Below are 26,605 nucleotides of genomic sequence, written 5' to 3'. Positions count from 1 at the left end.
CAGTACTTGAGGGAGTCCAGAGAAGAGCAACAAAGCTAATAAAAGGTATGGAAAACCTCTCATATACTGACAGGCTGAAAGAGCTGGGGCTGTTCTCCCTGGAGAAGCGGAGACTTAGAGGAGACATGATAGAAACCTTCAAGATTATGAAGGGCATAGAAAACGTAGACAGGGACAGATTTTTCAAATTATGGGGAACCACAAGTACAAGGGGGCACTCGGAGAAGTTGAAAGGGGACAGGGTTAGAACAAACGCTAGGAAGTTCTTTTTCACTCAGAGAGTGGTGGATACATGGAACGCGCTTCCGGTTTGCTGTGATAGGCAGGAGCACGTTGCAGGGCTTCAAAGAAGGTTTAGATAGGTTCCTAGAGGACAAAGGGATTGAGGGGTACAGATAAGAGTAGAGTTAGGTACAGGGATAGGAGTGAGAGGCAAGTATAGGAATAACCAGGGACCACTAATCAGGCAATGGGCCTGATGGGCCGCCGCGGGAGCGGACCTCTGGTCTGCCTCAGCGGGGGCAACTTCTTATGTTCATATGTTCCTACTTTGGTCCCTCTATTCTCTAAACTATTGGCCACAGGTCATATAGCATCACATATATAAATATATTTATCAAATCTCGATTTGATACTCATACTTCCTTGCAAAAATCTTGGGAATTGGACCTTGGCTGCAAAATATTTGAAAGACAATGGTCCAATATCTGGTCTAAAACTCTTACAGATGTCCCTTCTGCAAATTCAATGCAATCCATGTTTTTATTACATCACAGAACAAATTGGACACACCAAAAACTTCATGTTGCAATCTTCTCTGTCATGGCACCTCATTTCTGGAACTTGCTTCCAATTTACATAAGGGAAGAAAAATCTCTTAGTAAGTTCAAAAGTCTTTTGAAAAGCTGGCTTTTTGAGGATGCTTTTAACCGAGTTGCCTGAATTCTACATAATTAGGACATTCTATAGCGGACTAAAGTGTTTTTTAATTGAAAATTAAGCAGGTGACCCTTTCCCATCCCATTGTTTTTTACCTTTGCCCTTTTTTTTTCTTTATGAATTGTATTTAATCCTATTTTCCTTTTGTGCTTTGTTTTGTCAAAAGTTGTATTAATTGTCCGGTTTTCATTCAATGTGGTTTTCTTTTTACCCTGATTTTATTATTACTTGTAAATCATAGAAACAGAAAATGACGGCAGAAAAGGGCCACAGCCCATCAAGTCTGCCTACCCTAATGACCCACCCTCATAACTTCACCCAGCTAGAGATCCCACATGCGTATCCCATTTTTTCTTAAAGTCTTGCACGCTGCTGGCCTTAATCACCTGCAGTGGAAGTTCATTCCAATGATCGACCACCCTTTCGGTGGAGAAATATTTCCTGGTGTCACCATGAAATTGCCCTCCCCTGATTTTCAGCGGATGCCCTCTTGTGGTCGAGGGTCCTTTAAGAAGGAAGATATCGTCTTCCACCTCGATATGGCCCGTGATATATTTAAACGTCTCAATCATGTCCCCCTCTCTCTACATTCCTCGATTGAGTATAGCTGCAATTTATTCAGTCTTTCCTCATATGGGAGATTCTTGAGCCCTGAGACCATCCTGGTGGCCATTTGTTGAACCGACTCAATTCTCAGCACATCTTTTTCATAATGTGGCCTCCAGAATTGTACACAATATTCCAGATGAGGTCTCACCATGGATCTGTACAAAGGCATTATGACTTCGGGCTTCCGGCTGACGATACTTCTACGGATACAACCCATCATTTGTCTAGCCTTGGATGAAACTTTCTCCACTTGATTGGCAGTTTTCATGTCTTCACTAATGATCACTCCTAAGTCACGTTCTGCTTTAGTCCTAGCTAAGGTCTCACCATTTAGAGTGTAAGTTCTGCATGGATTTCTGCTGCCAAGGTGCATGACCTTACATTTTTTAGCATTGAAGCCTAGCTGCCAAGTCAAGGACCAATGTTCCAACAAGAGTAGGTCCTGCGTCATACTGTCAGGCAAAGTGCTGTTACCTACTATGTTGCATAGTTTGGCGTCATCGGCAAATAATGTTATTTTACCTTGAAGCCCCTGAGTCAGGTCTCTTATGCATATGTTGAAAAGGAACGGTCCCAAGATCGAGCCCTGCGGCACTTCACTGGTCACCTCCGACGTATTGGAGAGGTCACCATTAACCACTACCCTCTGGAGTCTACCGCTTAGCCAGTCATTGACCCATGCAGTTAATGTTTCTCCTAATCCCATCGATGTCATCTTGCTCAACAACCTGCGGTATGGGACGCTATCAAAAGCTTTACTGAAGTCCAGGTACACGACGTCCAGGAACTCCCCCATATCCAGTTTTCTTATTACCCAGTCGAAGAAGCTAATTAGATTGGATTGGCAGGACCTTCCCTTCGTGAATCCATGCTGGTGGGGATCCCGTAGATTCTCCTCGATCAGGATTGTATCTAATTTGTGTTTAATAAGTGTTTCCATGAGTTTACTCACTATTGATGTGAGACTCACTGGTCTGTAATTTGCAGCCTCCGTCCTGCAACCCTTTTTGTGCAGTGGAATGACGTTAGCTGTTTTCCAGTCCAAGGGGACTCTTCCCGTACTCAGGGAAAGATTGAAGAGCACGGATAATGGTTCCGCAAGGACATCACACAACTCCCTAAGAATCCTGGGGTGTAGATTGTCCGGTCCCATGGCTTTGTTCACTTTGAGTCTTGATAGTTCGCAGTAGACTCTGCTGGGTGTAAACTCGAAGTTCCAAAACGGGTCTTCCAAGTGCCTTGCCTGCAACTGTGGACCGGTCCCCGGTGCCTTGCAGGTAAAGACTGCGCAGAATTATTCATTTAGTAGTTCAGCTTTATCAGAATCTGATTCTATATAATTCCCGTCTGTTTTCCTAAGGCGTACTATCCCATCTGTGTTTCGTTTCCTGTCGCTAATGTATCTAAAGAAGGATTTATCCCCTTTTTTAATGTTCTTTGCTAGATTTTCTTCTATTCGAAGCTTGGCCTCTCTGACTGCCATTTTGACTACTTTAGACCTGACCAGATAGTCTTCTTTTGTCACCCTTTTTTCTGATTGCTTGTAGGAAATAAAAGCTTTTTTCTTTTCTGTAATGAGATCTGAGATCTCCGCAGTGAACCATTGGGGTTTGTTCTTTCTCCATTATTTGCTTACTGTTTTTATATAACAGTTTGTTGCCTCATGCAGGATACATTTCAGGGTTGACCACATAGTCTCTACATTATTGGTTTCAGCTTGGTTTTGCAGCGCCCGATGGACGAAGTCTCCCATGCGTTTAAAGTCAGTGCCCCAAAAATTGAGGAACTTTGTTGCTGTGTTTGATCTAGTGAAACCTTTCTTGAGGTTTAACCATACCATGTTGTGGTCACTGGAGGCTAGCGTATCGCCTACCGAAACCTCTGAAAAGCTTTCTCCGTTGGTGAGCATCAGGTCCAGTGTCACCTGATCTTTAGTGGGCTCCAGTACCATTTATTTAAGTCGTGCTCCCTTTATGGAGGTTAATAGCCTTCATGCTGCCACTGGTTATAGCAGAAAGTGTGTTCCAATCAGAATCGGATATATTGAAGTCCCCTAACAGTACCGTGTCCCCTAGCAAAGTGATGTTCTCTATGTCTTCGATTAATTCCATATCCTTGTCTTCCTGTTGTTTTGGAGGTCTGTATACCACTCCAAGATACAGGCATTTTTCATTACCTCTGGCCAGGTTCACCCAGAGTGATTCCTCGGTGTACTTGACATCTTTGATTCTGGTAGCTTTGATGTCTTCTCTAGTGTATAGTGCTACCCCTCCCCCTATCCTACCCTCTCTCTCGACAAAGTAAGTTGTAACCTGGTATAGCCATATCCCACCCATGTGAGTCTGTGAACCAAGTCTCAGATATCGCTACCACGTCCAGGTCAGCGTTCATTATTTCTGTCTCCAATTCCAGAATTTTATTGCCTAAACTGTGTGCATTAACATACATAGCCCTCCATACCTTATGTTTGCTAAGACCCTGTGTGGAATTTCCCACCTGAGTTTGAGTGACTCTTATAGTATTGTTTTTATTTTGTGTACTTACCTCGGTCTCAGAAATGGAGTTTCGACTCACCTCTCCTGGATAATTACTTACTGCGCTGGTACATGAGTGGTTACCCTCCCCCAACTTACCTAGTTTAAAGCCCTTCGAAGTAGGTGGGCTAGTCGATGTCCGAAGACGTTCTTACCTCTTCTGGTCAGGTGGAGTCCGTCTGGTCCCTGGAGTCCCTGTAGTGCCTCTCCATGGTTCAGGAAGCCGAAGTTCATCTCCCTGCACCATCCGTGTAGCCACTCATTTGTCCTCTGGACACGCTCTTCCCTGGCTCTTCCCTTGTCTCTTACAGGGAGGATCGAGAAGACCACCTGCACTCCCATCTGCCTCAGCTTCTCACCCAGGGCTCCAAAGTCCTTAGGTATATTCTTCGGGGTGTTCCTGGCAGTGTCGTTCGTTCCGACGTGGATAAGGAGCATGGGGAAGTGGTCCTTGGGCTTGATGTGTTGATCCAGGCAGGCGGTTACATCTCGTATCCTGGCCCCTGGTAGACAGCAAACCTCTCTTGATTGCATATCTGGTCTGCAAATTGGTCCCTCGGTGCCCCTCAGCAGGGAGTCCCCAATGACTACCACTCTGCGCTTCTTTGGGGGGAGCTGATCTGTTGTCTCCGGAACTGGGACCGTCTGTTGGTCAGCCTCCTGTGCCTCACTTGCAGGTCCTTCCTGTAACAGCTGGAATCTGTTCCTCAAGGTGATTTGTGGGGTCGATGTAAAGCTGCCCTGTTTACAAGAGAAAGAGACAGAAGAAGAAGAAGAGGAAGGTCTTCTGTGTTTTCCTGTGGAGAAGGTTACCAGCTGCCAGGAGTCAGCGTCTCCATCCTCTTCCTGCACCCCAATCGTTGCAGGTTCGGTCGGTTTGGATGTCATGAGGATGGTCTTGTCTGGCTCCTGCTCGGACAGCTCCTGGATGACTCCGTCGATGAAGGCCTCATCTTCCTGGATGCTTCTCAAGCACTTCACTTCTCTTAGGTCTTCTCTTAGGCTCCTCAGCTCCTGCAAGATGTTTCACATTGGATTGTGATTTGCAATCTAATCAAACTTTGAAATAAACTTGAAACTTCTCCCGACCAACCAATGTTGGAACTGTAAGTCATTTCCAGGCACTTTACTTCACATGTTCTTTGAATGTCCCTGAATTTGGAATTTCTGGACAGACGTTTGGTCTGTTTTTCAATTCGTTTTTGACATGCAGACCGACATATCTGCTAGTGTACTTTGAAATCAGAGGCTCCTTCTATTAAACTATCAGTATCTCAACAGGCATTATTTCAGTGTCTCAAACTCATGGTCTGGGGACCACATGAAGCCCTTGGTATGTTTATCATAATCACAAAAGTAAAATAAAACAGTTTCTTTATCATATGTCTCTTTAGCTATATATTACAATATTATTATTAAGACTTAGCTAAAAGGAAAGATTTATAAACTATAAAGAGTTTTACCTCATGCAAAATTGTCATTTCTTTAATAAGACTATTTTTTCTGAGGCCCTCCAAGTACCTACAAATCTAAAATGTGGTCTTGCAGAGGGTTTGAGTTTGAGACCACTGCATTATTTGATACTCTTCTCATTATAGCTCTGAGACTCATACTATCCAACTGGAAATGATTTGACTCACTTATCTCACACTTTTGGTTACAATCTGTGTTATTACAACATAAACGCGAAATGTTAATTTCTGCCACTATGCCTCTGAACACCAAAATAAATAAGAAATGGGCCATTTTTAAAGATTATTTATTTATTTATTCAATTTTCTATACCGTTCTCCCAGGGGAGCTCAGAACAGTTTACATGTATTTATTCAGGTACTCAAGCAGTTTTCCCTGTCTGTCCAGGCAGGCTCACAATCTATCTAATGTACCTGGTGCAATCAGGGGGATTAAGTCACTTGCTCCGGGTCACAAAGAGCAATATGGGTTTGAACCCACAACCACAGAATGCTGAGGCTGTAGCTTTAACCACTTCACCAGACTCTCTTTAAAGTTCCACAGTCGCATATAATACTGTCCGTTCATCTTCTTTCCTCTTCTCTTTGGCCTCTCTCTGAGGGACCTTCTTTCCCTTGATTTCTTACTGTCTCCTCTCTCCCTCCCTTTAATAGCCCCTTCCTCTTCTTCCCCTTTTCACTATTTCCCTTTTTTGTCACTATATAAAGGTATAACGCAAAATCAAGAGAAAATTATTATGTTTATCTTTGATTCTTGTATGATACTATTGTACTTTCTCTGTTTGTTTTGATGACATGTTTTTCTTTGGTATTGGTTTCTGTTTGTATTCTGATAAAATTTTCAATAAAATGTATTGGGAAACCCCCCTCCCCCCACAATACAGATACATGTATATAGGCTATATTTAGTTGAACTGGCATAACTCCTTAGGAGGTGTATAAATATTGGGTACTTAGCTGCAATAGTAAACTTAATATTAGATGTGAAGATAAGTAGGAGATAGATCTGGTATGAACATATACATATAAGTAGGACGATCGATGTGACAATAACATAAGTAGGATGATTGATTGATTATGCCATATTTATGTAACACCGCTACAGAAGCCCTTGTAACTCTGTATAGAGCCCATGTATTATAACACCTCCCTCCCTATCCCCCAGGCAGGCAGCAGGCAGGCCCCAGCCTCCTCCCTCCCTATTTTTAATTTGGCAGGGCAGGCAGGCAGGCCCTGGTCTCTCCCTCTTCACTCCCTACTCCCCAGGTAGGTAGCAGGCAGGCCCCAGCCTCTCCCTCCTCCCGCCCTATTTTTTAATTCAGCAGGGCGGGCAGGCAGGCAGGCCCCAGCCTCTCCCTCCTTCCTCCTCCCTCCCTACCCCCCAGACAGATGGCAGGTAGGCAGGCCCCGGCTTCTCCCTCCCTATTTTTTAATTCGGCAAGGCAGGCAGGCAGGCCCTGGCCTCTCCCTCCTCCCTCCCTACCCCCCCAGGCAGGCGACAGGCAGGCCTCAGCCTCTCCCTCCTCCCTCCCTATTTTTAATTCAGCAGGGCAGGCAGGCAGGCTCCAGCATCTCCCTCCCTACCCCCCAGACAAATGGCAGGCAGGCAGGCCCCGGCTTCTCCCTCCCTATTTTTAATTCGGCAGGGCAGGCAGGTAGGCCCTGGCCTCTCCCTCCTCCCTCCCTACCCCCCAGGCAGGCATCAGGCAGACCCCAGCCTCTCCCTCCTCCCTCCCTATTTTTAATTTGGCAGAGCAGGCACTAGCCCTCTCCCCCCGCCCCCACCTTTTTTTTTTACTTCTGGTGCCCTCCTTCTCTGGAAGTGGTGCCCTCCCTCACTGGACGCAGCACCTTCCCTCGCTTAGAGCGGCACACAAGGCTGGCTGGCTGCCTGGTCCCCGCTGCTTCCCCTGAAAACGGCTGACGTGGCTGCCTCCTCTTCTGTTCCCTTGAAGCATAGCGGTGCATCAGGTTGCCTGCCTGATGTGCCGCTGTGCCGCAAGAGAACAGAAGAGGAGGCAGCCACATCAGCCATCAGTTCTTGTGAGAAGTGGCAGAGACCAGGCAACCAGGCAGCCTTGCTGGTCATTGTAGACTTTTCAAGGAATGCAGTGGGGAAAAGCCTGACTGAAGTGGGTCAAGAAATGCTTGAGATGAAAGAAAGACCAGGCAAAAGTGGTGAACAGCACATTCAAGTAGCTTGGATAAGAAGGAATGGAGAGGCATGTGGAGTCTAGTGAGGGTTTTTTAAGGAGAAGTGTAATTATGGCATGTTTGAAGACATTGGGAGCAGTTGCAGTGGAGAGTGATAGGTTGAGGAGGGATGACAGTGGGAGAGAGAGCACCGAGTAGGTGGGTGGGAATAGGATCAGACAAATAGGTGGGTTTAGAAAAGAGAAGATGTGCAGTTTCCTTTTCAGTGATTTCAGTAAAGGAGGAAAAGATGGCAAAAGGACAGATGGAAGGGGAGGTGACCTGGTTGAGAAGTCAAGGTGAATCTTCTGAACCATGTTGTAGAAGAATTTGAAGGGGGTGTTGGTGAGGGCAGTTTGAGTAGGGAGTGGTAAAGACACAGTGAGAGTTAGAGCTATGAGAGTTAGTTAAATGGGCAAGTGAGAGTGAAATCTGGAAGGATATCAGCAGGAATTTAAAGTGTGTGCAGGATTTAAGCCAATTCTGCAGACTGGGCACAGGAGTGCAGGTAGTGGATGTTGGAGGTCAGCCAGGGCTGTGGTTTGGCATGCCTTACAGAAGTGTTCTTCATCCACCGGTCCGTGGACCGGTGTCGGTCCACAGAAATTTCCTGCCAGTCCACAGGGCCAGCACATGCATCAGGTCCAAAACAGTGTTCTTCAACCACTGGTCCACGGTGCAATCAATGTGACGTTATCTTCGAGCCAGTTCACTCTTCCTCACTGATTCAGTGCACAAAGCCACAGGCAGTGGCTCCTACATGCGTCCTGAGCCTGAACTGGAAGTCTTCTCTCTGACGTTTAAACGTCAGAGGGAAGGCTTCCAGATGAGGCACGGGACGCGCAAGGAGTCGCTACCCGCAGCTTTGCGCACTGCATCAGTGAGGAAGAGGGAACCGGCCTGAAGATAACACCGGGGGGCGGCATAAAATGGCCAGGCGGGAGCAGACCAGAAGGTAAGGCAAAGCATGGAGGGAGGGAGACGACAAAGGTAGGGGGGAATGATTTTATATTTGAATTTAGTGATTGAATTATGTCAACTTTGAGAATTTACATCTGCTGTCAGTATGCTTTGGGAAGTTTAATTTTATGGTTAACCATTATGTGTTGTTAATAAGCTTATATTGTGTATTGGTGAAAAATGAATGGAAAAAATAGTGTTACAATTAGTACTATTATGGGGGCGGGGTTTGGGGTGGAGATTGGATAGAGATGGGTCCAGTCTGCCTATCTGCAGTAACCATTATCTCTTCCTGTCTCTAAGAGATCCTATGTGCCTATACCACCACCTCTTCCAGAACCAATAGAAATTGCCACCCTTAATCAAAATCTGTCTAAGAATAGAGTGGCTTCATAGTCTTTGGTTACAAATAAATGTAGTTAAATCACGAGGTATAGTTTTTAACTATCTTACTGGCAGGTACTTCTATTGTCTTCTCTATCTCTGTGAGAATCCTAGGGGTTACATGTATTGATTGATTGATTGATTTATGTATTTGATTTTTTAGCCTGTCCTCCCCAAGGAGCTCTGAATGGGTTACAAATCAGGTACTCAAGCATTTTTCAAATCTGTCCTGGTGGGCTCACAGTCTATCTAATGTACCTGGGGTAGTGGAAGATTAAATCATAAGGAGCAGCACAGAGTTTGAACACACAACCTCAGGGTGCTGAAGCTGTAGCTCTATCTATTATGCCGCACTCTTCTCGCCCTTGCTATTAAAACGTCTTTATTTCAAGCTCAGGCAACTGTACTCTTTTTGACAAGTCAGACCTTTGTTTATTGATCCACATGTTGGAGATATAACAAGAAAATATATAATATAAATACTGTAGATGTTAATTTGACACTACCTGCCTATAATTTAATTCTGTGTAATATTTAAGAACAGATACTTAAGAGCATTTAAGGAAGAATTAGAATTTTATTTTACAGAGCAAGTTTACTTATGTAGGCCAGGGTTTCTCAACCTGTGGTACGCATACCCTAGGGGATACGTGGACCGCCTGTTGGGAGTATGTGAGCCACCCACCCCCCACCCTAATACAGCAAAACAGCCCCCCGCCGCTGCTTGCCGCCCACCCGCCTACTCCATTTAATTACCCCTCACTGCTGCCACAACTCTGAGAAAGGAAGGGCCAGGCGCATGCAACAATTACAACCCACTGGGCCACAAACCTTCCCCCCCCAATCATTGCTTGACTGGCTCAGAACCTTCTCTCCGACATCAGAATTGATGTTGGGGGGAAGGCTTGTGGGCCAGCAGCGTGCAATCGCTGCATTCACTTGGCCCTTCCCGGAGTTGTGGCAGCATTGGGAGGTAATTAAATGGAGCAGGTGGGTGGCAGCGAACCGGGGGAGAAATAGGTGGCAGGTCTACTTAGGGGCAGGCAGGCTTCGGCGCGGCTTTGGACAAAGGCTGGAAGGCAGTGAGGGGAACATAGGAACTCAGGACATAGGAAGGAGGGAGGGAGGAAGGAAGGGGCCATGAACTTGGGACATAGGAATGAGGTCTGGAGGAGAGGAAGCATGAGAATGAAAGAAAGAAAAGAAAAGCAATATTGGATGCACAATCAGAAGGATGTGCAACCTGAGACTCATGAAATCACCAGACAACAAAGGTAGGAAAAATTATTTTATTTTCAATTTAGTGATCAAACTGTGTCAGTTTTGAGAATTTATATCTGCTGTCTATATTTTCCATTATATTTGTTTATTTTTCCATAGTTGTTACTGAGGTGACCTTGCATATTTTAAAGTCATCTGCCTTGACATCTGAAAACCCCCCTGAATATAAATGATATTTAACATTTTCTCTGAGTACAGTGTGTTTTGTGTTTTTTAAATTTTGTGGTTACCATTATGTATTAATAAGAAGTATTGGACAATCAGTGAAAAAAAAAATATAGTACAAATTATCAGAAATACATACAAGATAAAAAATTAAAACAGTGAATCATTAGGTAACAAATCGATCAAACAACTGTGGGCTCCTTTTATCAAGGCGCACTACGGGGGTTATTGCGTCGGACATTTCATCACGCGCTAACCCCCGCGGCAGCCTAAAATCCTAACGCCTCGTCAATGGAGGCGTTAGGTACTAGCGCAGCAGGCAGTTTAACACGCGGTATTCCGTGCGTTAAACCGCTACTGCGCCATTGTAAAAGGACCCCTGTGTCTTTACTAGTTTTCTAAAAATAAAATAAGATGGAGCACGCATAATATTGCCCAGCCAGTCATTCATTTTTCCTGCCCGGAAAGCAAGAGTTCTATCCAGAAATCCTTTAAAATGACAAGCATTTATTAAGGATTCTGCATGTAGGCCTGTTAGAACGGTCTAGAAAAAGTGAGAGACCAGATATGCAGGAGCCATACCAAATATTGATTTAAAACAGATACAAGAAGATTTAAACAGGACCCTTGCCTCCATTGGTAGCCAATGTAGTTTTTGATAATAAGGAGTAATATGTTCCCATTTTTTCAAACCAAAAATCAGCCAAACTGCTTCTTATTGTTGCTTCTGGTTAGAAGAGTGAAGGAGGTCTGTTGTTTGCAGAGGGTGGCAGGAGGAGATGATATCCTTGCTGGAAGAAAAGTTTGTCAGTTGCAGAATAGCTGGGAGTGGAACATGGAGACTTAGATGCAGAAGAGATTCTAGCAAGGTGTATTGCAGATCCAGCTCCGATCTCAAGTGTAGAGGTTTAGGTAATATCCCCTTTTTATGAACTGAAGAGGCCTGGTTTGGCGCACAGTATGCAGAAGCGTTAGCAGGGCATGATAGAGACCTTCCTAGCAGTGGCGTACCTAGCATATGTGACACCCGGGGCCCATCATTTTTTGACCCCCCCCCCCATCTATATGAAAAATATGATTTTTAGTAACAATCTACATATCGCACAACAAGAGTGTACCTAGGAAAAGGCAGCATCTTAAACACTGCAGTGAGCACTAGAACACCAACACATACATTGTAAAACTAAACAAACCAGATCCTGCACAGTCAATTGATCCTGTACAGTCAATGCTATCAGAAAGCCATGTCCCTTTCATACACACAGACAGATACATCCTTGCCCAATATGGAATAATCACAAACTAAAAATATACATGCAAACAAATTTAAAACTTTGAAAAAGTCAGGATAATTAACAAAAGGCCAGGAAATCAATGTGTAGCGTAGGAAAATGGGAATTTTATATTTATGTGAATTGTTCGATGAATCAAGACCATAAGGGAAATCAGGATACACTCTAGAGGTATTAAACTGCCTCCATGTTTCTTTCTCTCTCTTTCTGCGTCTTTGTTCAGTTTCCCGCTTTGAGCCTCATGGTCTAATTCATACCAGATGTGCTTGAACTGGTTAGGTGGAACATATTAGATTACATATCCCAAAATGGGGTATAACAGAGAAAGCTTTCTTGTATTAAGGATGAATGCAATATACTGTGTTGTGTGTGAATGGGGCCCCGAATGAATGATGTATGAATGATGTGTGAAGGTATACTAAACATGAGAGTGGGTTTTTCAAAACATATTTTATATATTTTAAACCTAAAGAAACTTAAAGGGAGCCTAAAAGGCAACATCTGGAAATGGTTAAGTTAGAATCAAAGACAATGTACCAGTCTTTGCAAGGCTCAGAGCAGGGAAAGGTCAGCTAGGTTGTCCTCCAGCATAGGAAGGGATCTGGGTCTTCTTTGTGTATGTCAGTGAAACTTGAAACTGTCAGTTTTCCAAAGCAAGTTTTGCGTCTGACACAGACAAGCTGTTTGGATTTCCTGTCCTATTAACCCTCTTTCTTCCTCCCCTCTTAAAGTCAATCAATTTGTACCTTTGCTTAATCTTTGTAAACCGCATAGAACTTCACGGTATTGCGGTATATAAGCTGTTATTATTATTTGATTTAACCTTTTTGAGAATGACAAAAAAGAGTATTAGGTATGTTAAAATATGTGTATGCATATTCAGAAATGAATGTAAATAAAAATATGATTTCTGAAACTTTTATTTCAATGTCAAAAAAAGGAAGTTCTTTGTTTAAACTTAAGGACAGCCTCTGTCAGTTGATTGGCTGACAAGTAATGATGTCATGCTGGTCATGTAAGGTATATATTGGTGAACGACAATTAAGAGGTTCAGATTCTTTGCCAGAATGCCAGTGTTTGGCGTCTGTAAAGATCTCCCGGTGATGCAAACAATCTTTTGAGAATCAATATGGATAATTAATAAACAATTAATAATTGTTTTTGGAACCATTTGCGTCATGTGCCATTTTTTATATACTCTTTACCCACCCATGAGCAAACCTGTATACTCAGAACCATAGGAGCTGGAAGTCAAGTCCAATCATAAGTCAGGAATAGTGTCCAATCGCAACCCAGGAATTCAGTTCAAACTTGTTCTTTGTTTCCTGCTGACCAGATACTGGCAAGATTAAGAGAGTCATTGAGAGTTTCATGCAGTTGACATCACTTTTGTTACATCCCAGCTTTTGATTGCTTAGGTAATTAACACTTTTGCTTTTTGTTCTAATCCAGCCTCTGATCACAGTTCATAGCTTAGAGAATAGAGCTCTTTTTGACACTTCTATTATTGTGCATATTACTGAAAGGGGTATTTAACTTCTTTGTTTCAAACTTGCAATAGTATGAAGACAGGTGGCTAGAGTTTTCCAGAGGTCAGCTTGAGAAATAATTTATATAATTTTTAGTTATAATTCTTAGATTCAGATACCCCATAAAATTAATCATATGCAACAGTGACAGCCCAGCTGGAATATTGTAATTCTCTTTTTTATGGCATCACTGCAGGGGAGATCCATCGTTTACAGATTGTTGCATAGTTAGTCATTCATCTGGTTACAAACTCAACTAGATTTGATCATGTCATGCACCATATGAGACAAGAGCACTGGCTGCCTCTCCCTTATTGAATCATTTACAAAATATTTACACTGATTCATAAAATGTGCTATTTGGGCACTCTATATGCTCTAATTGTTCGCTCCCTCACAGATGTTACACTTTTCCAAGCTAATAATTTTGCTGTTCCCTCCATTGCTTTTGTGCTTACTCATATTTTTATTGTAGGAGGACCCACACTGTGGAATGCCCTTCTAACTGATCTCTGACTCAGAAGTCATTGGCTGAGATTCAGGTTCATAGTCAGTGGCGCGCAAGACGCCAGCGTGCCGACAATTCGGCGCAAGACAGAAGCGCGTGGGGGAAAAAGTAATTTTTAAAGAGCTCCGACGGGGGGTTTGGGGTGGCTGTTGGAGGGGGGATCGGGGGGTTGGAAACCTCCATTATAGAGAAAACGGAACTTTTTCTGATTTTTTTCGGGAAAAGTTCCATTTTCTCTATAATGTGGGAGGTTTCACCCCCCACACCCCCCCGCAACGGCAGCACAAACACTAACCAATAAAGTGTGTGGGGGTTACCACCCCAAATCCCAAGTCGGAGCTCTTTAAAAATTATTTTTTTCCCCGCGCGCTTCTATCTTGCGCTGAATTGTCGGCGCTGGATTGTCGGGCGCGCTGGCGTCCGGTGCGCAATTATCCCGTCACTGAGATTCAAGTTAGGTTTGAGAGCTCAACTGTTTCACACTGCTTATGGTGCATAGCCTGCTGTTTGCTTGTGGTGATAGCTGCCCAGACTTGCTAATTTGCCTCTTTAATATATTTTCTCTCTCCCTCACTTTTTAAATATATTTTTGAATTGTTAACTGTCCAGAAGAATTACTTGATGGGCAGTATATCAAGTATTAATAAACTTGGAAACTTGGCTTTGAGTTAGGTGCTAACCGTGAATTTCAGCAGCACTTAGCTGGTAAGTGCCACTGAAATCAGTGGCTAGCCCTGACCAAGTGATTTAGCTGGCTGCTGTGCTGACCAGTTAAATTGCTTTGAATATTGGATAGTGTTTTTTCTATAATTTTACACATGCAAATGCCACACCATCCTTCTAAAATTACCTCCAAAATACTGAAAGTTGTATGTCTAGATTCAAATGATATCACTTTTGATCTGAAAATACAGTATATAATGTACTTGTGGAATGCTGTTTACATTTTTATCATATTTACTGTAGGTAAACAAGGAGTGTGTTAGAGGGCTTTGGGCTGGACAGCAGCAAGAGCTAGTTTTTCTACGCAATCGTAATCCAGAGAGAGGCAGTATTCAGAACAACAAACAAGTACTGAGGAATTTACTTAATTCCTCATGTGACCAACCACTGGGCTATCCAATGTATGTTTCCCCCTTAACCACTTCTTATATTGGAACACATGGACAACTGAGGAACATCTGGGGTGGTCCAGTCAGTTTGGACAACATTAAAACCTGGTTTAAAACCAAGTGGTTAAGGTAGGAATAATCATCTTTTTTCATACCTCAGTTGAAGTAATTAATGCATTTTTGCTTGTTTTACATCAAGTGCTATGTCTGATTTATTTTACTTTTGCAATTTAATATTGCTGGGTTATTTTCTGCAGCTTTAATCAAAGAGAATTATCTTATCTTTCATATATTGGGAAGCTTGTTTGCTTTTTTACACCAGGGCTTTGTTTTATACCTCCACTTCAAACGGAGAGACAAACTACCATATATACTTGAATATAATTTGGTCGATCCGAATACAAGTCAAGACCCCCTTTTTTCCTCAAAAGAGGAGGAAAAATGGTTGACTCAAATATAAGTCGGGCACCTTAATATTTAAGTGCCCTGCCAGGATCTTCACCCAGTGACCCCACTCTCCTCTGTCAGGCTCTGTACCCAGCCCACTTTCCTCCCTCCATCCCATGCTCTCTACCCTGTCCCCCCTCCTTGCCCTGTCCATTGCACCTCCTCTGCCGCTGGAATCCCTGGTGGTTAATCCGGTTGATCGCTACCACGAGTTCCAGCTTCAGCTGCTGAGCGGCACCAAGTGGGAGTGAGCTTTGGCGCTGCTGATTGGTGCTAAGCAGCTTCCTGAATGGCTCCCATGAATTCTCAAGAGAATTTGCAAGAGCCATTCAGGAAGCCACTCAGCACTGAGCTGCAGTGCAAAGTGCACTACCGCTCAGTACCGTTCAGTAACTGAAGCTGGAACTCGTGGCAGTGACCGACCGGGTTAACAGTGCCCGCTGTACCTCTGGACCACCAGGGATTCCAGCAGCAGAGGAGGTAAGATGGACAGGGCAGGGAGGGGGGACATGGTGCAGAGTTTGACAATCTGGTGGAGGCCTGCAATAAGTCTGGGAGGGGGGGGGCGAGTGTGCGCTGGACTGTATATAAATCGGGACCCCCATTTTTGGGCCTATTTTTTGGCCCAAAAATCCCAGTTTATATTCGAGTATATACGGTAATTACACTCTTTATAGTTCCATCACTTGGGAATTATTAGCTCTCTCCCTACCCCAACCCCCAGTTTCCACATTTTGCTATGTAGATCCACTCATCAATTAGCTCAATCGAACTAGATAGAAGTGTTTGCTGTTTGGATGGAAATTAAGGAAATAAATTAGTTACATTTTATTTATCTTTTAAAAAAGAATATTTCTTGGGGTTTAATTAATCTATTAATCATTTCTATAGTACTACTTGACATATGCAGTGCTGTATACATTATATGTAGGTACTTTTTCTATCCCTAGTGGGCTCACAATCTTTTTTGTACCTGGGGCAATGGAAGGTTAAGTGACTTGCCCAGGATTACAAGAAACTGCAGTAGGAATTGAACCCAGTTTCCCAGTATCTCAGTCTGTTGCACTAACCATTAGGCTACTCCTTCACTCGTAAATCTTTGAGGAAACACAATATTAGCATTCTTTCATTGAAGATCTGTGTGAGAACATATAGCTTAGAAACTGGATAATTAATACACATATTCAAATTATTTTTTGTACTGACAGAATACGGAAAGATTGTGATACAAGCTTTAACAGTGGAGGCAACATTGAAGACATAGAGTGTGGAGTTGCAGCTTCATCTAGCAGCAATAATTCTTCAAGCTCTTCAAGTCAGAATAGCTGCTCACAGCAAACAAGCAATTATGAGGCACCTCAAATGAAGACTTATTCACAAAATGGCCATCAGCTCACTGGTATGTTGTATGCCAATATTTTCAAAATGCTAGCAGCATCTGTGGTACAATCAATTCTTGGTTCTGTGACATGATGCAATTTAGGATTCTAATTTTCATTTTTAATAAGTACCCCAAATGTAATAAAATTGAATAGGTGTTTATTGGATAAACATTGGCCATCTGATATTCAGCACTGTTTTACTGACTAAATGTGAATATTCACTGTAAGATAACTGGTTATCTCTGCTGACTATTCCAGGTAGCAGCTAAAAGTTGCACAATAACTGGCAATTTTCAGCCCTGACCAGACAAGTTTAGCAGCCAAATTGGGCCGTGTAAATAGCATTCTTATCTTTGGCTGATATAAACTTATCCAACCAATGCTGAATATTGATTTAGTCAGTTAAGTTTATGCTAGTCAAAAAAACAACAACAACAAATCAGATATTCAGAGCGAATAACAGGAAAGAGCCCAGCATTGAATATCTTTGGTCAGCTAGCTGGCCCTCCCACGGGTGCCCAGTAATTATTTAACTGGTTAAACTGCACTGATGGGGTAACCTCCAAATTTTCAGCAGCACATAACTAATTGCGAAAGTGCCCAAAAAGGCTGCCCTAACTTACAGTATCTTGGCAGTTATCTGGGTACTGATCTGATTGTTGGTTGGGACCTGAATAATGTCCAGTGGCCATGAAAGACCCAGATATTCAATGTCAATGCCTGGACACCACCATCTTGTTCCTCCTTCCTCCACCCAATCCTCGCTGCACCATACCAAGCTAAGCCCCACCTCCTCAAGACCAGCAGCACCTCTTCTGCCCTGTAAAAGGGCAAGCCGCAAACCAAGCCGCAGACCCAGCTATAGCTACTGGCAGGGGAAGGAGGAAGAACCACTATCTTGTCTCTCCTTATTCCATCTGATCCTCACTTCACAAGACCGAGCCAAGGCCTGCCTCATCAAGACCAGCAGCACCTCTTCTGCCCTGTAAAAGAGCCATACTAAAGGGCCAAGGGAGACCATTGCGTGCCCTGGATGAGCATTTAGGACCTTCAAGCACAATCCTTAGCACAGCAACTACGAAGCCAAACCAATGGCCCTCCCACCATAACCAACCATGTTGTTCCACTGAAGATGCTGAAGAACCCACAGATCCGAAGAGAGAGGAGGAAGGGAAGCAGGAACATCGTCCCTCCTCTCTCCACTGACAATCCACGAGGCCACTCACAAACTTGTGCCTCCCATACAAGAGTCATTAAACCACCAGTTCAGACTTGACCACTCAATCCATCCAGCCCTCTTCAATCCTGTAAAAGGGCCAGATGAACATCAAGATCCTCCCACTGACAGCACCATTGAAAAATACACCATGGGGCCCTTGAAGAGACCTTGCGATGACTGAGTAGAGACATTGGACCTGACCAATGCAAGGCTATTCCATCCAAAATGATACTCACTCAAACTAATATAGAAATGCCCTTGTTGCTTGCAAGCTGTCTGACCATTCTAGTTCTCACTGCAACGATGAGGGGCACACAGGAAGACTCACACCAAATATCTAAGCCAAACCATATGTCATCAGCAGCTTTAAGACCCAGACTAAATAACTCACTGAAGCCATGAGACCTAAGCACCAACACTCATGCTCAGATGCTGCTGCCCAGACAAATGTCATATGAAACCCCAACAGTTGTTGTCAGAAGGGGTAGAGGAATGCCACCTCCTTCCCATAATTTCAACAGGAGGTGAAAATACAACATAAGCATACGGTGGTCTGGACAAACTGCTTACCACAAAGACAAAAAGAACATCATGCCCATCACATGCCTCTACCTCAACGCCCACTCTATTTGCAACAAAGCGCTTATTCTGAGAGACCTAATAATCAGAAAGCAAGCAGAATGAATGTGCATCACAGAATCATGGATCCCAGACACAAACTACCACATTCTAACTGCCCTGGACCACTGAAGAAAGAAGGTGGACTCCTGATCCTGTACAAGTCGCTGCTGTCACTCAGATTTTTCAACAACAAAGCAGACCAAAATCTAGAATATATGCTTTGCTGTAGCCCAAACCACAAAGGTGGAAAAGCCCTAGGCATATTTAATTTATAGATCACCAGGTAACTGGGCCACGGTAGAAGAAAAATTCTACATTCTTGTCTCATACATCTTGATCTCGTTCCCAAATCTATAATACTTGGGGACATTAATCAGACAAACCCCAAGGCTAACTCATTCCACAATCTGCAACTATAACTGAACTTATCATCCTTCCCCTATGAGGACACTGCCTAGACTTTGTCATGTTCAACACAAGATTCCAACACAGCCAATGGCAGAACTAGGTAGATGGGAACCTGCTATCTGGTCAGATCACTATATGCTCACCTTCCAATTGAGGCCTAACTGTCCTTTTAAGGGCAATTGAGTGAAAATACTACTGAGCTACAGCAGTACTCACTCTTGTTTTTTCCTTAATTGTTTTCTTTTATTTTGCCTTATGTAGTTCTTGCCTTTTACCTTATGTTCTTGTTTGTCTGTGTTTTTAATAGTTTTTAAAAGTTTTTATAGTTAGAGTTTGGTGACGTAGTGTCACTTCAAACTTTTATTTTATTTAAAGTTTGTCCTTTGTTTTTACAAACTTGTACACCGCCTAGAAGACTGATTGGGTGGTATAAGAAATTTTAAATAAACTTGAACCTTACCTGAAGCTTACAACACCAAACCATCCACTAAGCCCTTTCAAGTACAGGTCTCAACCGAACTAATTCCCATTGAAAAAGACATAGAGAAGTCCATAGTTAAGGGAATAGAGAAAGTGGAGAGGGACAGATTCTTCACACTTTCAAAAACTACAAGAACGAGAGGGCATTCGGAAAAATTAAAAGGGGCCAGATTCTTCTTCACCCAAAGGGTGGTGGACACCTGGAATGCACTTCCAGAGTGTGTGATAGGACAGAGTACAGTATTGGGGTTCAAGAAATGATTAGATAATTTCCTGAAGGAAAAGGGGATAGAAGGAGATAGATAGAGGATTACTATACAGGTCCTGGACCTGATGGGCCGCCGCGTAAGCGGACTGCTGGGCATGATGAACCTCTGGTCTGACCCAGCAGAGGCACTCTTCTGTCCTTTCTTGATGAGGGAAGTTTGCTGTGGCTACCCTAAAACCATAGAAGGTTGGTGAAGAGAACTGTGATATAAAGACTAGAGTCCAGTCAAAAAATGTTTGTTTGATTTATTATTTTGGAATTAGAGCCAGGCTAGTGTGTAAAGCCAGAATGGCCAGGTTGGCCGGGAGCTCTGTTTTCTACAACTTGTATTGAAACTACTGCTATTGGCTATCAATACCTGGACAAAGTAACCAGAAGTATAAAAATAAAATACAACTGTATTTTTCTGACGTTCTTGGAAGTGTGTGGCTTTCTTTTTCCCTTTGCCTGATTTACCTGAGAACATTGAACCTACTGTTTTACCTTAGGCGGTTGCCTAAGAAGGCCTGAAAGAATCCCTGGTTAAAGGGTACACGCTGGGAGCAGTCAAGGTCACTTGGAATACAGCTCGCTGCAGTGATCAGGAGCTGTGGGATGTGACAAGGGCCACAATGAAGAACAGTTAGACCTAGGTGTTGGAAATAACTGCTCAGATCCATCCATTTTCTACTCCATTCCCCTCCCTTCTACTCACCCACCTGCCCATACCTCCTAGTCCCATCCATCTTCTGACTTCCAGTATCTCCTGTATATTTGATTTTTCAATTTTCTCCATGTCCATCTTTATTCCCTCTGTGTCCCTACCTGTTCTTTCCAGCACCTCTCTTCAACCTCCCTGTTCAGGATTTATGTTCATAATCCTCCCCTGTCCAGCTTCTCTAACTTCTTTCCCCTTCTCCCTCCCCATGAATCCCAATCACTCCTCCTAATGTCTCCCATCTATCTCCTCATTCCACCATCTCTCTCCCCATGGGTCAAGCTTTTCTTCCCTCTCTTCCTCCAAGTATTTGCTTCCTTCCCCCCTCCCCCCCACCTCCACAATCAGGCAGCTCTCTTCCTTATCCGGTGATGTGGTGTCTTTTCATCCTGGCATCCCCATCTCTCTCCTTCTACCCTTGATATCATTCTCCCTCCTAACTCATCCCACACTGCAGTCTACCAATCTTCTAGGCCACCAGCAGACTCAGCAACAAAAGCACAGTGCCTTTGGCCTGTCCCCAAAGCCCTTTTCTCTGCAGCCTCCTGCCTTCATTGAAACAGGACATGGTAGTAGAGAAAAAGGCAGGTCAGGGCAGTGTGTTTTCATTGATGAGGCTGCCGTTATCCCATGGTGCAACCTCATCTGGAGAATTGCGTTCAATTCTGGTCTCCTTATCTCAAGAAAAATATACTGTAGTAGCACTAGAAAAGGTTCAAAAAAGAGCAACCAAGATGATAAAGGGAATGGAACTCCTCTCATTTGAGGAAAGACTAAAAAGGTTAGGGCTCTTCAGCTTGGAAAAAAGAGACAGCTGAGGGGAGATATGATTGAAGTCTACAAAATCCTGAATGGAGTGGATCAATTTTTCACTCCATCAAAAATTACAAAGACTAGGGGACACTCGATGAAGTTACAGGGAAATACTTTTAAAACCAATAGGAGGAATTTTTTTTTCCACTCAGAGAATAGTTAAGCTCTAGAACACGTTGACAGAAGTTGTGGTAAGAGCAAATAGCGTAGCTGATTTTAAGAAAGGTTTGGACAATTTCCTGGAGGAAAAATCCATAGTCTATTGTTGAGAAAGACATGGGGGAAGCCACTGCTTGCCCTGGATCGTTAGCATGGAATATTGCTACTCCTTGGGTTTTGGCCAGGATCATGGAGCAGAAATAATTGTGGAGGGCCACAAATGGAATCAACAAGGCAGAGCCAGTAACTGGAATATTGCTACTCCTTGGGTTTTGGCCAGGTATTATTGACCTGGATTGGCCACCATGAGAATGGGCTACTGGGATTGATGGACCATTGGTCTGACCCAGTAAGGCAACACAAATGATCATGGAGCAGAAATAATTGTGGAGGGCCACAAATGGAATCAACAAGACAGAGCCAGTAACCACAGGAAGCAATTTATTCAATGTCCTGACACTGCCTGTAGGAAAGATTGGAAGATTGCAGCATGAAGGATGGGGAGTGATACTGGATCACATGGGGGTGGAAAGAGAGAGTGAGATGCCACACCACCTGGGGGATGCTGGACAGGTAATGAGGAAAATGGAGTGACAAGATGTTTTTGAGGGCTTCAACCGAGGTAAAGTCAGCTTGATTGGGGAGGGGGTGACAATGCCCCTCCTTGACCATGCCTAAAGTAGCTATGCAGGTACTGCCACTGAATATTGGTGGTATTTGAATAATTTCTGGTTGACACTGAAGAATCGGATATTCAGCAGTGGTATCAGGATAGGCAGTTCTCTGGAATCCTGCAGAGCTTGCCTGTCCCTCACTACTGAAAATATGATAGTGAAATAGCATCACCCACTGGCAGGATTTTAGATGGAGGACTCCTGCTCAGCTTAGAGGGAACAATGGTCTGCATCCTATCACCTTGCTTTTAGTGCTTCTATATTGAAGACATGCTGTTTCTCTCAACACCCAAAGCCTCTCTCTATAGCAGGGGTGTCCAACCTGTGGCCCGAGGGACGCATGTGGCCTCGTGAAGTATTTTGAGTGGCCCCGGTCGAAGGCGATGCAGTGTTTTCCTCTGCTGCCCTCGGGTGTTTACCATCTTGCCGGCTCCCTCCTCTTGTCTTGCTGCAGTGTTTGGGCGGCCCCAGAAAAAGTTTTTTCAGCCAATGCGGTCCAGGGAAGCCAAAAGGTTGGACACCCCTGCTCTATAGCATCCCACCTCCTCTGACAGAACTTCCTGTTTCCAGGTGGGATGCTACAGAGAGGTTTCAGAAGGTGAGAGAAGCAGCACTAAAGGCAAGTTCAGAGGGCTGAGATAAGCACGTGGATGGAGCGAAGAGTGGGAGGACATGGACAGCAGGGACAAGGGGGTAGTGCCAGAGTGCCAAAGTTCCAGGAAAGGTATACAGCAATGTCCATCAAGAGATGGTGCTCATAGAGGGAAGGGGAAAGGAAAAGAAGAAAAGGGAGGTGGTAATGCTTATAGATGGGAAGGGAAGAGATGGAAACTAGATAGATTTGAGAAGGAGGAAGAAAAATTGAAGAAAGTTGAATGTGAAAGATGGATATAGGACAGGAAGGGAAGGAGGAACAGAATGATTATAAAGATAAAATCACCAGACAACAAAGATAAGAATAGTGAAATTATTTTTTTATTTAAAAAAATTAAAAATGTAAGCCTGAAATCTTTTGGTGGCCTTCAGAACCTACATGAGAAAGGTTGGAGACCCATGGGCTAGGAGGTATGAGTGGTGGAGAGGAATAAAGTAAAAGATGGATGGTGCTAAGGAGTATGGTGAGGGAAAGGAAACAGAGCAGAAAATGAATGGAACTGGAGGTTGGGAGAGATCAGAGAACAGAGCAGAAGATGAATGGGACCAGGTATGAAGGGGAATAGAGTACATGATGACTAAAGACTGGAAAAGGCAGACAAATCTGAAGATGGCTATGACTAGGGGATGGGGTGGGGGAGCAAGAGCAGAAGATGGAATGGGAGAGTGTTTGAATGGGTGAGTGTTGGAAAGTAGAGCAGAGCAGGTTCCCTATTCTGTATAACATGAGATAGGAGAGATGGAGTGGAACTGTTAAGGGTATATTGATGAGTTAGAAGACATAAGGGTGTATAATGAGGGATAAATGGATGACATGTGAAGAAAGGTTGAGGCATAAATGTTTGAGACCTGGAAGACTGGAGAGGTATTGAAAAGGATGGGGTACTAGAGATGGATATGGAAAGAAGAGAATGGGTATTTGAAGGGGTTGAGTGAGGGTGGAAATAGGGTTTTAAAAGATTGTAAAAGAGAGGCAATAGGATATGGAGTAAGAGATAAAGAAATGGCCTTGGAAGCAAGGGAAGAAAGAAACTGAGACTGATAGGGTGATCAGAAACCATGGAGGTTAGGTATCTCGGCTGGTCCAAATAAAAACCCAGAAATTCAATGCCAGTTGCATTGAATTTCCGGTTTTGCCACCAACCACAGGAGATAGTCAGCTCTCTCCCACAGTCTGAATGTTGGATGGAAAGTGTCTGGCAGTGGAAGATGTGTGTGCTGTTCCTGAGATGATGGTCTTAATATGAACATTTTTATATGGTGCTGTTCCTGAGGTGGTGATGATAATTTGAATATTTTTATATGGTGCGTTAGCTTGTTCAGGACAGAAAAATCTACAGGCAATTCAGCACTTAACCAGCTAAGATGAACTGCAGAAAACTAGAGTTGTGTCTGTTTATGCGGTTATCCTAACTGGTTAACTGAATAAATAGGACTGAATAAGACACAGCTGTGTTTTTCTGCAGTTTATCCTAGTTGGTTAAGTGCTGAATTGAATGCAGATTTTTCTATCTTAACATTTTTTGGGGGTGGGGGATGATTTGTGCTTCCACTGCATTTCCATTTTGGACTCAGGATCTCTGTTATAGACCCATACAATGAAAAAAATTCACTAGGTCTTTGTGGAGCATCTCCAAGTTCTCCTGATAGCACTGGAGCCTCATGGCCTTCTGACATTGCATCACCATTCTTGGAACCCATCTTGCACTAACCTTGGACATGCCCAGCTTTTCATGAATTATTTTCCAAACTGTACCTGCCGAGATTCTCTTTTTCTTCAGCTATTCAGGAAACATTAATTCATCTGAGAAAATTAAATCCTCAACTTTCTTGCACATTTCTGTGGAAGTTGCTTTCACAGGATGTCCAGTGTGAGGGTCAGTTTTCAATGGACTCTCTACCCCACTTAAACTGCTTGCTCCAAAATTTTACTTTGTAGGATGATGGGGCAGACTAACCATAAACTGTAGTCAAGTGTTCATGGGTCTCCTTTGGTTTTTTTTCCCTTCTGTGAGAAATGTTATCACTGAGTGATGCTCCAAATCTAGCAGTTTCTTAATTGATTTGTGCAAGGACTCTCCTGACATCCTGTCTCTTGGAGTATTAGACTTGCAGTGAGCTGCAACTGTGCATGAGTAACCTTGAGACATGACAGAACATACGCAGATTTGTCTCAACATGCTGGCTATTTTCTTTCATACTCAGAAAGATAAATTATTGAACACCCCTCATACGAGTGCCATAAAGTTTTGAATTGTTCCCTCGCATTGTCACAGGCTACATGGCCTTATTCGTAAGGTCTTTTGTTGACTCCTGATGAAGGCTGCCTTGTTGAGTCACCCCTACATTTTACATCAATAACTTTATAAATATTAGTTACCTATTGGAAAACTGACTGCTCGCCTCAGTTTTGTTTTGGAATAACAATAATGAATATGTATGAGATGGGTTTAAGTATTGCAAATAAATATGATAATGTGCCAAATCCCACCCTTTGCCCCCTAATGAATCAACCAAAGTACGCCCATGTATCCAGGCAGAGAGAAAGAGTATGGCACAGACTTTTATGTAGATGATGGCATGAAATCCTTGCCCACAGCCAGAGGCAATGGGTCAGCTAAAAAGAATACAATGTTAAGAACACAATGTTAGCAGAGGCCAATATTAGACTTCACTAAATCACTTCTAACAGTCAAGAAGTAATGGCAGCATTTCCTCAAGAAGATCATGCCTAGATCTCAAAGTAGATACCCCACCACTACAGAGAAGCTTGGGCTGCATTGGGACTTAAAGAAAGATATTTTTACATTTCAAGTGTCTGCCCAAGAAAACCCATATACACACAAAGGTGTCTTGTCGACAGTTAATAGTCTGTACGATCCATTGGGGTATGTGGCTTCAATCACTATCCAAGCGAGAACCCTATTAAGAAAGCTGTCTCAAACCACTAATGAGTAGGATGTTCCACTGCCACCAGAAATGCAACAGGAGCAGGACAGATGGAAAAGTTCCTTAAAGACTCTGGAACAACTGCATATCCCATGTACCTATGTGTCTACAGCATTTTGTACAGACTGTCAAAAGGAAATTTGCATCTTCTTAGATGCTTTGGAGAAGGCCATAGCAGCAGTGGCCTACTTGAAAATATCAGATGTAAGTGGGATTCATTTTTGGAAAAGCCAAGTTATCACCACAGCCAAGTCATACCATTCCATGTATGGAATTATGTGGAGCAGTACAAGCCATAGAAATAGTAGATACTAAAAGAACTTGACTGTGTTTTAGGTGGTATAGAGCCTGTATTTCTGACTTACTAGTTTTTAGCCATTGTGTCTGCTGATTAGGTGGAGAAGGGAGGGGCTCTGATTTACTTCTAAGGTTAACTGCATTATCTTTGGGACAGTGCTGTGAACAAGGCTGTCCTGTGAACTTCAAAAAAGCTAAGTTGCTCAGCATTTCATATTCTGCTCTTTTCACTGGTTTTCAGCATTATGTCTGCTTAATTTCTCTTCTCCTCCCTGTTTCTTACTTAAAAAAAACAAAAAAGCACAAAAAAATAAACCCTTTTTTTCCTCTGTTAAATCTTATTTCCTCTTCAAAGGAATAAGGGTAAGAGTTTATTAACTCTAATTAAATCCTGGTGCCTGCTGTGGCACAGGGTGACTAAAGTAGGGAAAATCCTGTTATAAATCCTGTGTTTTAGGGTAGCCACTGATTTGTTATAGAGCCTGCATTTTTGTTTAAAATACTGTGTTTTAGGGTGGTATAGAGCCTGTATTTCTGACTTACTAGTTTTTAGCCATTG

At 43.3% G+C, this 26,605-nt stretch overlaps 1 protein-coding gene across 1 annotated transcript in view; it reads left to right on the top strand.

The window, feature by feature from the left end:
• PCNX2 (pecanex 2) overlaps window positions 1-26,605 on the top strand; it is a 1,104,481-nt gene that overhangs the window by 1,014,862 nt on the left and 63,014 nt on the right. Inside the window, 4 exon segments of the mRNA XM_033937641.1 lie at window positions 14,833-15,107; window positions 16,634-16,767; window positions 17,966-17,993; window positions 19,753-19,775. Coding sequence (XP_033793532.1) covers window positions 14,833-15,107; window positions 16,634-16,767; window positions 17,966-17,993; window positions 19,753-19,775 — 460 coding nt within the window.

This window comes from Geotrypetes seraphini, chromosome 3 (genome assembly GCF_902459505.1).
Source record: "Geotrypetes seraphini chromosome 3, aGeoSer1.1, whole genome shotgun sequence".
Lineage (NCBI taxonomy): Eukaryota > Metazoa > Chordata > Amphibia > Gymnophiona > Dermophiidae > Geotrypetes > Geotrypetes seraphini.
The sequence above is the reverse complement of the archived record's forward strand: the minus strand, read 5'-3'. Positions and strand labels throughout refer to the sequence as shown.